Source organism: Marmota marmota, unplaced genomic scaffold, assembly GCF_001458135.2.
Source record: "Marmota marmota marmota unplaced genomic scaffold, marMar, whole genome shotgun sequence".
Taxonomy (NCBI): Eukaryota; Metazoa; Chordata; class Mammalia; order Rodentia; family Sciuridae; genus Marmota; species Marmota marmota.
In genome coordinates, this window is record NW_026000037.1 from 46,844,154 (window position 1) to 46,855,573 (window position 11,420).

The 11,420-nt window shown below is 44.6% G+C and overlaps 1 protein-coding gene across 26 annotated transcripts in view; it reads left to right on the plus strand.

Moving 5' to 3' along the window:
- Tanc1 (tetratricopeptide repeat, ankyrin repeat and coiled-coil containing 1) overlaps positions 1-11,420 on the plus strand; it is a 231,962-nt gene that overhangs the window by 195,446 nt on the left and 25,096 nt on the right. For 21 of the 26 annotated variants that reach the window (XM_048812307.1, XM_048812308.1, XM_048812310.1 and 18 more), the window contains 4 exons: positions 3,599-3,691; positions 4,551-4,787; positions 6,711-6,893; positions 9,169-9,247. In XM_048812307.1, coding sequence (XP_048668264.1) covers positions 3,599-3,691; positions 4,551-4,787; positions 6,711-6,893; positions 9,169-9,247 — 592 coding nt within the window. The remainder of the gene's footprint in view (positions 1-3,598; positions 3,692-4,550; positions 4,788-6,710; positions 6,894-9,168; positions 9,248-11,420) is intronic. The other 5 variants (XM_048812313.1, XM_048812316.1, XM_048812317.1 and 2 more) reach the window with 1 other exon arrangement.

Consider the following 11,420-nt stretch of genomic DNA (forward strand, 5'->3'; position numbering starts at 1 on the left):
CCTGAATTCTTTATCTGACATTCCATTTGCTGCAGCTATTACCTCTTCTAACGTTGAGTTGACCTGCATTGCTTGTGGTCCTTTCTTTCCTTGTCTCTTCATACTGTTCGCGTTCCTTTCTACTTGGTGAAACTGTTGTGCTATTGAATTTTCCCCCTATATATTTATATTGGTCTTGTATAGTTGCAAAGTCTCCCTCGCAGGCGCGGGCGGCGGCTCTGCCCCTCCTCCAATTGGGGCAATGTGCCTACCACGCCGGCAGGCCGCTGGGCCTGCTCTGCCGGTCGGTAGCAGGTCCGCCTACCTTGTAGGCGAGCCACGCACATTTTAAAGTTGTTGTGCCTATGTGAGCTGCCAGTATACTTAGTAAAGACACGGCAATTCCCACTTCATAGCCAAACTGGCCAGTGCCTCTCCTCTTCCTTGTGGTCATGTCTCTTTACCTATCCCCAATACCCATGCTTTTAGATAATATTGCCACTTCCAGTTGTCAGCCAAGAAGAGCACTGTGACAGTGAGTGGACATCTCCATGCAGTTGGAAAAAAAAAATCCATGACATATTTCATGTTGTTACCTCCCTTAGCACCATCTCACTCAGAGCTGCTGCTTTGCTGCCATGCTCATATCAGAGGTTAGCTTTGTGCTCTGAGCTAACCTTAGCCTCACCTGCTCTGAGCCTTAGTTTCCTCATCTATAAAATGGAGATGACAAAAAAGTCTGTCTTGTAACATGATCAGAAATATCACTGTTAATGCTCTTGGGGAAATTCATGGCATTTCTTAAATGTTACTTCTATTGGTACTTCACCTTGGCTCTGGACACTGTGACTGCTGCTGCAGCATCAGGATCTTCTGATTGCCTTTGGATATTGTGAACAGGAGCTAAGGCCCCATGATTCCCTGCGAGGCACATCTACCCCCCACTCCTGCATGCAGGTCCCTGCTAGGAATAGCCTGGGTGCAACAAGGCCATGTGAGTGGGAGACCAGACCTCCAGGTCACCAGGTACCTGTGTTCTTGTCCCTTCTGAAGACTGTACAAAAGGGTGATTGTAACAATAACAATTGGTATTCTTTTAGTGCTTGGGGGATCTGAGTGCTGCTAAATACTTTATGCACACATGTATATGTATACACACACACATATATACATACTTTTTTCTGCACATTTTTAATCTTTACAACTGTTCAGTGAAGTGAAACGGTTTGTTGTTTTGAGACAGGATCTCACTGTGTTGCCCAGATTGGCCTCAAACTTGCAATCCTTCTGTCTTACCCTCCTGAATAGGAAACTAAGCTCCATGTTTCGGTTGAAGAAACTGCAATTTAGGGCAGTTGGTAGCATTCTCCAGGTCACTCAGCTGGCAGGGACTGATGCAATCCCATACCATGTCTGCAGGGGCCTTTATCACTTGTGTGTTTACAGCCCTGACTGCCAACTCAAATCACTTGGGAGCTCTGGGTGGCAGAACCTTCACCACAGTTAAGTCAGAATCTCTCAGGTGGGGCACAGGTGTTGGAAACTTTCAAGCTCCCAGATGGTTTCCATGTACAGCAGTGTTAAGAGCCGTGGGTTTAAGATCAACAAACTTGTAGGAGATTAAGCCGTAAAAAGACCCACAGCATTGCTCCAACAAAGGGGGATGCATTGATGAGGGACCTCTTCAGGAAAGCTCCACCCCTAAGTGTATACCTTCCAGGACCTGAGTATTGAAAGTATACCTTCCAACACTTTTAACAAAGAGAACCTGTTAGGTAGAAAGGGGTGGGAGCTGAAGCACAGAGAGGATGAGTCATTTAATAAGTCACACAGCAAGCTGAAGCATAGGGGTGAGAATTCAGACCATTCAATCCATCATTTTTTTTCCTCATAGGCCCACAGGTGCCAGGAAGGGATGGGGTTGATGGGTAGAGGACAGGATAACGAGCTGGCATAGTCATCCAGGGAATTCACAAATGACTCCTGTCTGTCCGTGGTTGTCCTTAAGTCACTTATTTCTATGTATGTACATCTTCTATTTGCCTCTTGCTCTGAACTGGTTTCCTAGGCCTTGATAAAATCCCCAAGTATTCCTTTTTTTTTCCATTCCAATAATAGTCATTGAAAGGGAAATCACTTTTAAAGACTTTACTTTTACCTGGCACTTGAAATTTTAAAATACTTTTGAATTGTGCTTGAGTCTGGTGGTGTTTTTAAGAGTGAACCTGTATAGATTTGTAGCAGGAATGAATGAAATCGTTTGCCTGAGTGTCACATTAAATGTGTGTTAGGGCAGGAACACTTTTCTGATATCCCTGTTTTCTGCCTTCCTGTCCATAAGTTATGGTTGATTGCAGGAGAGTGGAGCCTGGGTTGGGTGCTGATCAGGTCCAACTAGTTGGTGGTACGTCTGATGGGGTGGGGGTGGGGGGTTGCCAGGTAGCCGGCTGGCTCCGCAGGGCCTCCTCATTATGTATGTGGCCTCTCCTTCCCTGTGTGTTATTAATGGTCCCAGTGAAGTGAAGGACCTGACTCCTGGGCCATCTCTGTCTTCAGAGGGGCTTGAGTTCCTATCTTCTTTTCTGTGCACTTGTGACCAGCATGTGGTGCAGTGAGTAGGCTAAGCCAGAGAACCGTGTACCGAGGGATAGAGAGGGCCTGGAGGCGTGCATGGGGGCAGTGGTGAAAATATTCTCAACAGGCTGGGGACTGCTCTCTGGGGTCCTGGTGTGGAGCAGAGACCCACAGGAAGTGATCCTTGGGCACCATGTCTATAGAACGAACCTTCCAGTCAGAGGAAGGAGGGCAGAAGCCCTGAGAATAGGACCTGCTTGGCCTTGTTATGGCACACGCTTCAGGACCAGACTTTCCCAGTAAGGGAAGTGAGAGGAAGTTAGAAGTCTGCATGTGAGGGTCGAGCTTCGACAGCAAGTAAGACATCTTCAGATTTGGGGCTCTTCTTACCTGTCGGGTTGCCATGGTGTGCTGTGGCCTCACCACCCGAGAGCATACCTAACAGCGTGACCATCTGTCAGCTACTCCAGTGGACAGGGATCACCCGAATACACTGAATTCTAGATGCCTGTCATTTTCCTGTGTCTTTTAATGATCTCCACGTGTCTCTAGTCAAATACATGACATGGTCTCTGTGGTTCTCACAGCTAACGGACAGCCCCGAGGACCTGCCAGGGTTTGGCAGAGAGAGTGATGGATGCAGGTCCCCTGAAGGAAAGTGTTCAAGGAAACGTACCAGGCATCTGAATAGGCACTGAAGGAGCCACTTCCCACCCCAACCCCACCCGACGGAGATCTAGAGATGTGAAGGAGACATTAGTATAGCTGAAATTTGCCTGTGTTCAATGAGATTTGTTGAGTTTAGTGGGCGGTGGCACATCTGTTGTTAGTAGAAGCAACAGGTGACTTCAGCCATATCACACTGCTGACAATCCCAAGGGCATGTGAACACATCTGTACATTAGTATTTTCTTCTAGAAACACATCCTTTAAAGAAAGGGGAGTGTATTTTCTTTGGGCTTTATTTCACTGTTAACAGAAATTTCAGTTTTCTGGAGATGAAATAATATTTTTATTTAAATTAAACATTGTTTTTTTTTTTTAGTGTGGTCCCCAAACCAACAGTATTAACATCACCTGGGAACTCATCAAAAATGTGCCACCGAGACCTCCTGAATTGGAAATCCAGAGGACAGGGGTTGGGGGGTCTGAGACTTCATGTTTTTTAATTTTTATTTTCACTTATGATAAACACACATGATAGAAATTTACCAACTTAGCCATTTTTAAGTGTACAATATATTCACATTGTTGTACAATAAAAAATCTCTGGAGGGGGCTGGGGCTGCAGCTCAGTGGCAGAGTGCTTGCCTAGCACATGTAAGGCACTGGGTTCAATCCTTAGCACCATATTTTTAAAAAAATAACATAAAGGCAGACTGTCCATCTATAACTTCAAAAATATTTTTTTAATTAAAAAAATAGATCTCTGGAGCTTTTCATCTTGTAAAACTCTGTATCCATTAACCCCTCTTCCACTTCCTATTGCTGCATTTGACTACTATAGGGACCTCATAAGTAGTAACTTTCATCTGCCTTGTTTAAGTTCTAACATCTTTAAAGCACATGTCAGGATTTTCTTTTTAAGACTGAATAACATTCCATTTTATGCACATATTGCGTTTTCTTTATCTGTTCATCTATTGGTGGGCAGTGGGGTTGCTTCTACCTCTCTGACTCTAAATGATGCCGAAGTAAACATGGATGGTAAATCTTTCTTTGAGATCCTGCATGTGGTTGTTTGGGGTGTATACTCAAAAGTGGGATTGCTGGATCATACAGTAGTTCTATTTTCAATCTTTTTGAGGAACCGTGAGACAGTTTCCCACTGTGTCTACATTGGTTTCATTCCCACCAGTGAGAATATGTGTTATTCACATGTCCTCCTGGCTGATACTTTGCTTACTCAAGTTTGAGGTCCACTAGATTATGATGAAATGTCATTGAGATTAACTTGTATGTGAGAATTAATCTTATTGGGGGACACCATCCAACAGGTGAGCCGGCTCCTGATTTTGGGAGGGGCCAACGTGAACTACAGGACAGAAGTGTTAAATAATGCCCCCATCCTGTGCGTCCAGTCTCACCTGGGCCACGAGGAAGTTGTTACTCTGCTCCTGGAATTTGGGGCCTGCCTGGACGGGATGTCAGAGAACGGCATGACTGCACTCTGCTACGCAGCAGCTGCTGGCCACATGAAGCTGGTGTGTCTGCTGACCAAGAAGGGGGCACGGGTAAGCAGCAGCCTTCCCTGCTCTGGGACAGCCAGGGCATGGGGTGGGTGGGAAATATCTGCATATTGTGGTTTGAACTGTTACTAACTAGGCCAGTCTCCCTTTGTTTGTGTATAGTCCAATCTCAATGAATGTAGAATCCTCAGCATAAATGGAGGGGCTGGACTACAGGTGTTGCCAGTTTATAATGTTGCATGGTGTAGAGCAGCCTTGGGAGAGAGTTGGGCCATGTGCTGGCTTCTGAGTTGTTTCTCTGCTTAATGCTGCCCCAAAGGGAGGTCTCAGGGAGAATCCTGACCACCAGCCATGTGAGTAGGGCCATCCTTTATGAATCCTGCAGTGTTTACCTAGAACTTGGTAGCATTTAACATGGCACCATAGTGGCCTGCAAAGATTTTAATCTTATCCCATTTTATTTTGTGTCTTTTTAAAACAATATCAAGAGTTCTGTAGATCTTAGAAGCCACGTGCTTGAGCTGCCGGGAGTCACCATCTCTCTATTTGCCCACTAGGATGCTGGGCAGGTTACTGAACCCATGTGTCCCAGGCTTCCCATCTGTCAAATGGGAGTCACAGTAGCATCTCCCACAGTGCTGCTATGTGAGCACTAAATCAGCCTGTTGTCAGTAATATGAAAAAATCATATTATTAGCCAAGTTCCTTTAAAACTATCAGTGTTGATAGATTAAATGAAAAGTACATGGAGTTCCCAGTAAACTCCCTCTAGCTTTATTATAAACATTTCATTAGCAGATGTATCTTTTGAATAATAACAGATAAACCACTGATGATTGCTTTTGCATTTTTATTTAATTAGGATATTTAAAGTTCAACATCAGTACCAAAATACCCTCAAAATATTAGGTTTATAATAACTATGGAAGCTTTTTTTTTCCTCTCTCTCTCAAAAATCCGACACTTGGGGGCTGGAGAATTGGCTCAGAGGTAGTGTGCTTGCCTAGCATGCGTAAGGCCCCAAGTTCAATCCCCAGCAACACACACACACACACACACACACATTTGGATCATCTAAATTTTAGCTCCTAGAAGAAGGGGTATGTCTCTGGAGGCTTTGCTATGGGTGCCTCACGGCTGTGTGGTCTGCACCTTCATTCCAGGATTCAGATATCCCTTAGCTTTACTCAAAGGCTGGCAGATGGAAGCCAGTGGACATGTTGGTGGCTCTTGCAGAGCCTCTGAGTGCATGTGCAGCACTCCTCAGAGTTTGCAAGCATGATGAGACTGGGCCCTGGCTCCTCCTCAGCCCCCAGACTCCCTGGGTACAGAAGGGCAGTGGACTGCTGCCTCCTCTGGGCCTCCGTAGATGCGCACTGCTCACACACTCTCGCCCTTTCTGGCCAGTGGCCTCCTCTGACTTTATGCACCACCCCACTACCCCTTTTACATGCCAGCCTGTCCAGAGTTTCCAGCCTGCACAGACTCCCTTTGGCCTTCCTCCTTCAGAGCTGCAGTGGCAAGATCCCTCCCTTTCTCTGGCTCCTCTGGTTCAGTGACCAAAGACCTGTTCTCCCCCACAAATTGCAGCTCCCTGTGCCAGCCTGAGAGAGCCCACCTGGGCACCCAGTTGGGAAGCCCGGGGTTTTGTCTGAGGTTTTGGTCTGTGTCCTTCTATGTGTAACCAAGAGAACTTGGAGCTCTGTGCAGTGTACCAGGGGAATGTTTAGACAAGGAGGGGATCTTGTGATCGCTAGTCCTTCAAGGGGAATCCGAGGCCCAGATCTTTGCTTTCATTACCATGCAGGAAATCAGACAAAGGTTCAGTGCTGTCCAGAAAGACGTGTTAGAATGTGAACCTGTGTCTGTTTGGAGTTTACTGGAGCCTGCACACAGCCTCTGGTGGATGTGGGTTCTCAGAGGAAAGGGGATGCTCATCTGTGCCCTTCCCCAACTCCTGCCCCCCAGGTGGACCACTTGGATAAGAAAGGCCAGTGTGCACTCGTCCACAGCGCGCTGCGAGGCCACGGTGACATTCTCCGGTATCTGCTGACCTGTGAGTGGTCAGCAGGTCCTTCCCAGCCCGCCCTGAGGAAGAGCCAAGCCCTGCAGCAGGCACTGACAGCAGCTGCCAGCATGGGCCACAGTGCGGTGAGTGAGGCTATGCTTCCTTCCTGGGAAGTGGGACGTCATAGAGCCCAGTGGGTCAGTTGCTTTGGCTAATGGGTACCGTTCACATTGTGAGCCTGTGACACATTGAAGGAAAGAGAAAAAAGAGAATTTTGAGAAGTAGCCATTGGCTTTGACCATTTGTAAGGGCTTCTCTTGGATCACATCCTTCCTCAGTCCCATCAGCTGTGACTGGGACAGCTGGGTTGGTTCTTCCCGTGCAAGGCCTCTCTCAGTGATCTCCGCTCTTCCTCCTGTTTCTTTCTTCCCCGTTCTACTTTTACCCTTTGCCCTGCCGTTTTACATTTTTTTTCCCTTTAATTCATTCTTTTATCTTTGTAATCTTTTAAAAATAATCCCATGGAATCCTAGTTCTAAAATCATTCTTGAGTATTTGAGGGATTTTCAAAAATAGAACTTTAATGCTTTGGAAGCACATAAATAAGAATGCTTGTCATTCAAGCTCCTCCACTGAAGGAGAGCTTCACAGCTGCTAAGTCGAGCACTTATTTCTGGTAGATACAGTATTCCTCATTTTGAAGACTTAATTGTCATCTCCTGATCTGTGTCTTAGCTCAGTCTTTGAATTTAATAAACATTTTACTCACGCTCTTCCTTGTTTTTCTCACTCTGTATTATCTTCAGGCAATTAGAGGTGCCAGTAATTGGTAAAATTCTTTCCCCAAAATGGCTTAAAGTAAATTCGAGTGCCAAGCTGGCTGACTGACATTTGGCACTTAAACACAAGGGCAGACACACACACACACACACACACACACACACACACACACACACACACACACAAGCTTGTACTGCTGGCTGTCTAATTTGGGGCATTGAAAACACATGCATAAATACACAGACAGAGTGTTAAATGCACATATCTGAAAATGTAGGTATTTTTCCTTTCTAAACGGTTCCCTAAACCTGAGTGTGTCTAAAATGTGAAAAATCAGCATTTGGGGTCCCGGGAATACCAAATGTAGATTTGGCTCTCGTCTCAACTTATGTTCACCCCTCATTTTTAAGCAGGCTGGGAAGAATATGAGCAAATATGAGCACAACAGTAACCATACCATGGAAAGAAGCAGGATTTATTCACCAAAGACTTAAAGTGTAACAGTTTCCTAATGCTGTCATGACAGTGGTCACCAATTTGGTGGCTAAAATCAATACATGCTTACTCTTAGAATTCTGGAGGCCAAAGTTCTAAAGTTAAGGTGTGAGCAGGCCACCATTCCTTCTGAAGGCCAGTCTGTTTCCTGGCTATCCTAGATTCTTGAAGCCACCTTTGTTCCTTATCTCACAGCCCTGTACTCCACCCTTAGAATATGTCACTTTAACTGTAGCTCTGTTGTCCTTCTGCTCCTTCCTCTGACTTGGATTCTGTCTGTCATCTTCTTCTGAGGACTGTTGTGGTCACATCAGATATGATAGCAGGTACACCATATAGTCTGATAATTCAGGATCATCAGCCCATTTCAAGATTGGTTATCACATCTGCAATTTTGCCATGTAAGGGAACATTTGCTAGTTCCTGGGATTTGGTTGTTACTCGGCCTAGTAAGAACGTATGAATTAGGAGGCTGGAAGATAGCTTTGACTTGTTTTCTGTTGCTCAGGGTGAATGTTGGCCCTGATCCAGGGCATGGATGTATCCAGCTCCCTGAGATCCAGCTCTCCTGCCTCCATTCCATATTGTGACCTGACCTATTCTTTGACCTGAAAATGCCCCAAAGGGAAAAGAATAATGCTGCCAAGTAGAGAAATCATTTGGACAATACTTGAAAAATTTTTGTTGTTGTTGAGAAAAAAAAAATATATGTAATGTATGTGTGTGTGTGTGTAATATATATATATATATATCTTGTCTAGTTTTCCTTCCTTCCTTTAAAAAAAAATGGATTCACCATTTTCTGGTGATTTATGCAGAAACTGCACTTTATGTGATCTGCCGTGTCCTTTGTTGATTAGGCTGGCATATTTGGGTCATGTTGGAATTCATTAGAATTCTGAGTACCTAGTAATTCTGAACAATGTTGATGAAATTCACTGAGATTTTTTTTTAATTCTTCTCCAAGTGAAAGTGTGAATAGCATATGAATTATGCTTGAAAACAGTTTTCATTATATTTTCTCTCCTCGTGCAGCATGAGATAATAATGGTTAAAAAACAACATTCTCTTCTTTGATATGTGGGATATAATAAGCACCTATTGCCATGAGAACTCATTAAGTCACCTTGCCACTTCTGACAGGTGGTCCAGTGCTTGCTGGGAATGGAAGAGGAACATGAAATAGAAGTCAATGGCACCGACACGTTGTGGGGAGAAACAGGTAATTAGGCTTCTACTGCATGTAGTCTGGGGCAACTCGCTTGATGTTTTAGCCCCCATTGTGGCCTAATTGTCTTAAGGATGACTTGTGATGCATGTAGTCCTATTTTTATTTTATCACGAGGCATTTGAAGTTTAAAGCTTTTAAACTTTCCAAATGGTAGTAAAACTTCGCTAGAAGCATATAAAATTTGAATCATTTTCAATTAGAGTAGCAGTTATCATGCATCTGAGGAATGTCAGATGGAAATACCTAAATAAGGCATCTGGTCTGCCAGGTCTTCACTTGTCCTGACCACCTGATCTTCCTGGGACTTGTGCAGAATGAGCCGGGCAGGCACGTCCACCTCATTTTCAGGTGAATCAAAGGTGGCTCATTAGGAAGGGCTGGGGCCTGCCCTGCCTTGTAAAATGAGGGTAGAACTCAGGTTCCATGCACCTACCTAAAATACTAAACAGAACTAATAAGTCAGTTTCTATTGATCTGGGGTGTGTGTTTAACTACAATGGGGAAATGCCACAAGAAAGAGTACATTTTAATGAAGAGTGAAATTCTGATGAATGAAGATAATGCTGGTTGCAAATTTTCCATTTGACCAAATGGGCATTAGAAATCTAAAACTTTAGATTATGAATTATTTTTTAGTGAATATAGCTGGGGTGTTGAATGTGCATTTCCAGGCTGAGTTCTGTGTGTATACATGGTGTGTGATTTCCATTTCTCTTGCACAGATTTGTTTCCAAATGCTTCTAAATTACTTCCTAACAAGCCAGATGGTGGTGTGGAGAGATTATTAGCTAACTCACACTTAAGAGAAGCCTCAGAGATTTTCCTGGTGGGAGTGCAGTCCTGCCCTTGAGAGTCCCATGGCCCCCTCCAGGGCTGTGGCCATCGGCCTGGCTTCCCATTGCTCATCTGGGATTGAAGGAGGAGCAGGCACAGCCTGGGTTGCAGAGAAAGTACAGGACTCCAGATGGTGTGGACTATGCATAGTGCCAAAAGTGTGCAGACTGCAATATTGCCACTTCCTCTTTACGGAGTTCTTCACCATACTTTTAAATTGTCCTTTGGCAAAAGAAAAGTTTCCATCAAATTCCACACTGTCAGCAGAGTAGCCAAGTGGAGAACAGGACTTTACTCATGGCCAGAAAGTCGGAATCCCCCTCCCTTTCATTGCCTAGTTGAGCACCTTGGGACAGGTGTCTCTGTCAAATGAAGTAAATATCACCTGCCATTTAGGAGAGAGGCGACTATTAAGTGAGGTAAAGCAATCACCCTTGAGGCTGATGATGTCAGCTTCAAGAGCACTGGCCCCTAGACACTCTGATTCATGGGGTCTAGGGAGAGCTCCGTATCCTGGGTTATTTGAAGTGATTCATCCACCAGGAAAAACAGAACTGCTGCACAGAGCTGTCTGGAGTGGTGACACAGTGTGACACCTGTGAAAGATGGCCACAGTGACTGTGAGGTTAATGCTAGCCAGAGAAGCACCACATCCTTAGTTCAGAAGGGGATCGCCAACCTTTAGTGTTCAAGATGATTTTTTTCTTCCTGGAATAATAATCCCAAGGACTGACTTTGAGGGCTTTTCTTTCTCTTGATGATCAGTCCTGAATTTCAGTGTCTTCTCCCTCAAGATTCTGCCAGTGGGTTGCTGGCCAAGGAGACATGTGAGACTGCAGACTTCCCTCTAATCTTCTTTATTTCAACAACACACATTTATTATCTCAGTCTCTGTAAGTCCAAAGTCTAGGCACAGCATGGCTGGGTTCTCTGCTTCAGGGTCTTACCAGCCTACAGCGTTGACTTGGGCTGTGTTTCTCATCAGAGACTCCATGCACTGAGGTCCTTGGCAGGATTCATCTTCTGACCACTGTCCCACAGGTCTCAGTTTAAAAAAAAAAAAAAATACAGAATAGTTTCGTTCAGCCTGTCTTCCAAAGCCTCATGTATGGCCTTCGAGGGCTAGGAAGCACTTCCAGTTTCCTTATCAGGTGAATTTAATCAGTCAAGAGGATTTCTTTGTTTTGTTTTTGTTTTTGTTGGAATGCTAGGGATTGAACCCAGGGCTTCAAGCATGCTAGGCAAGTGGTTATCACTGGGCTACATCCTCAACCCAGCCAAGAGTTTTTTTTTTTTTTTTTTTTTTTTTTTTTTTTTTTTTTTTTTTTTT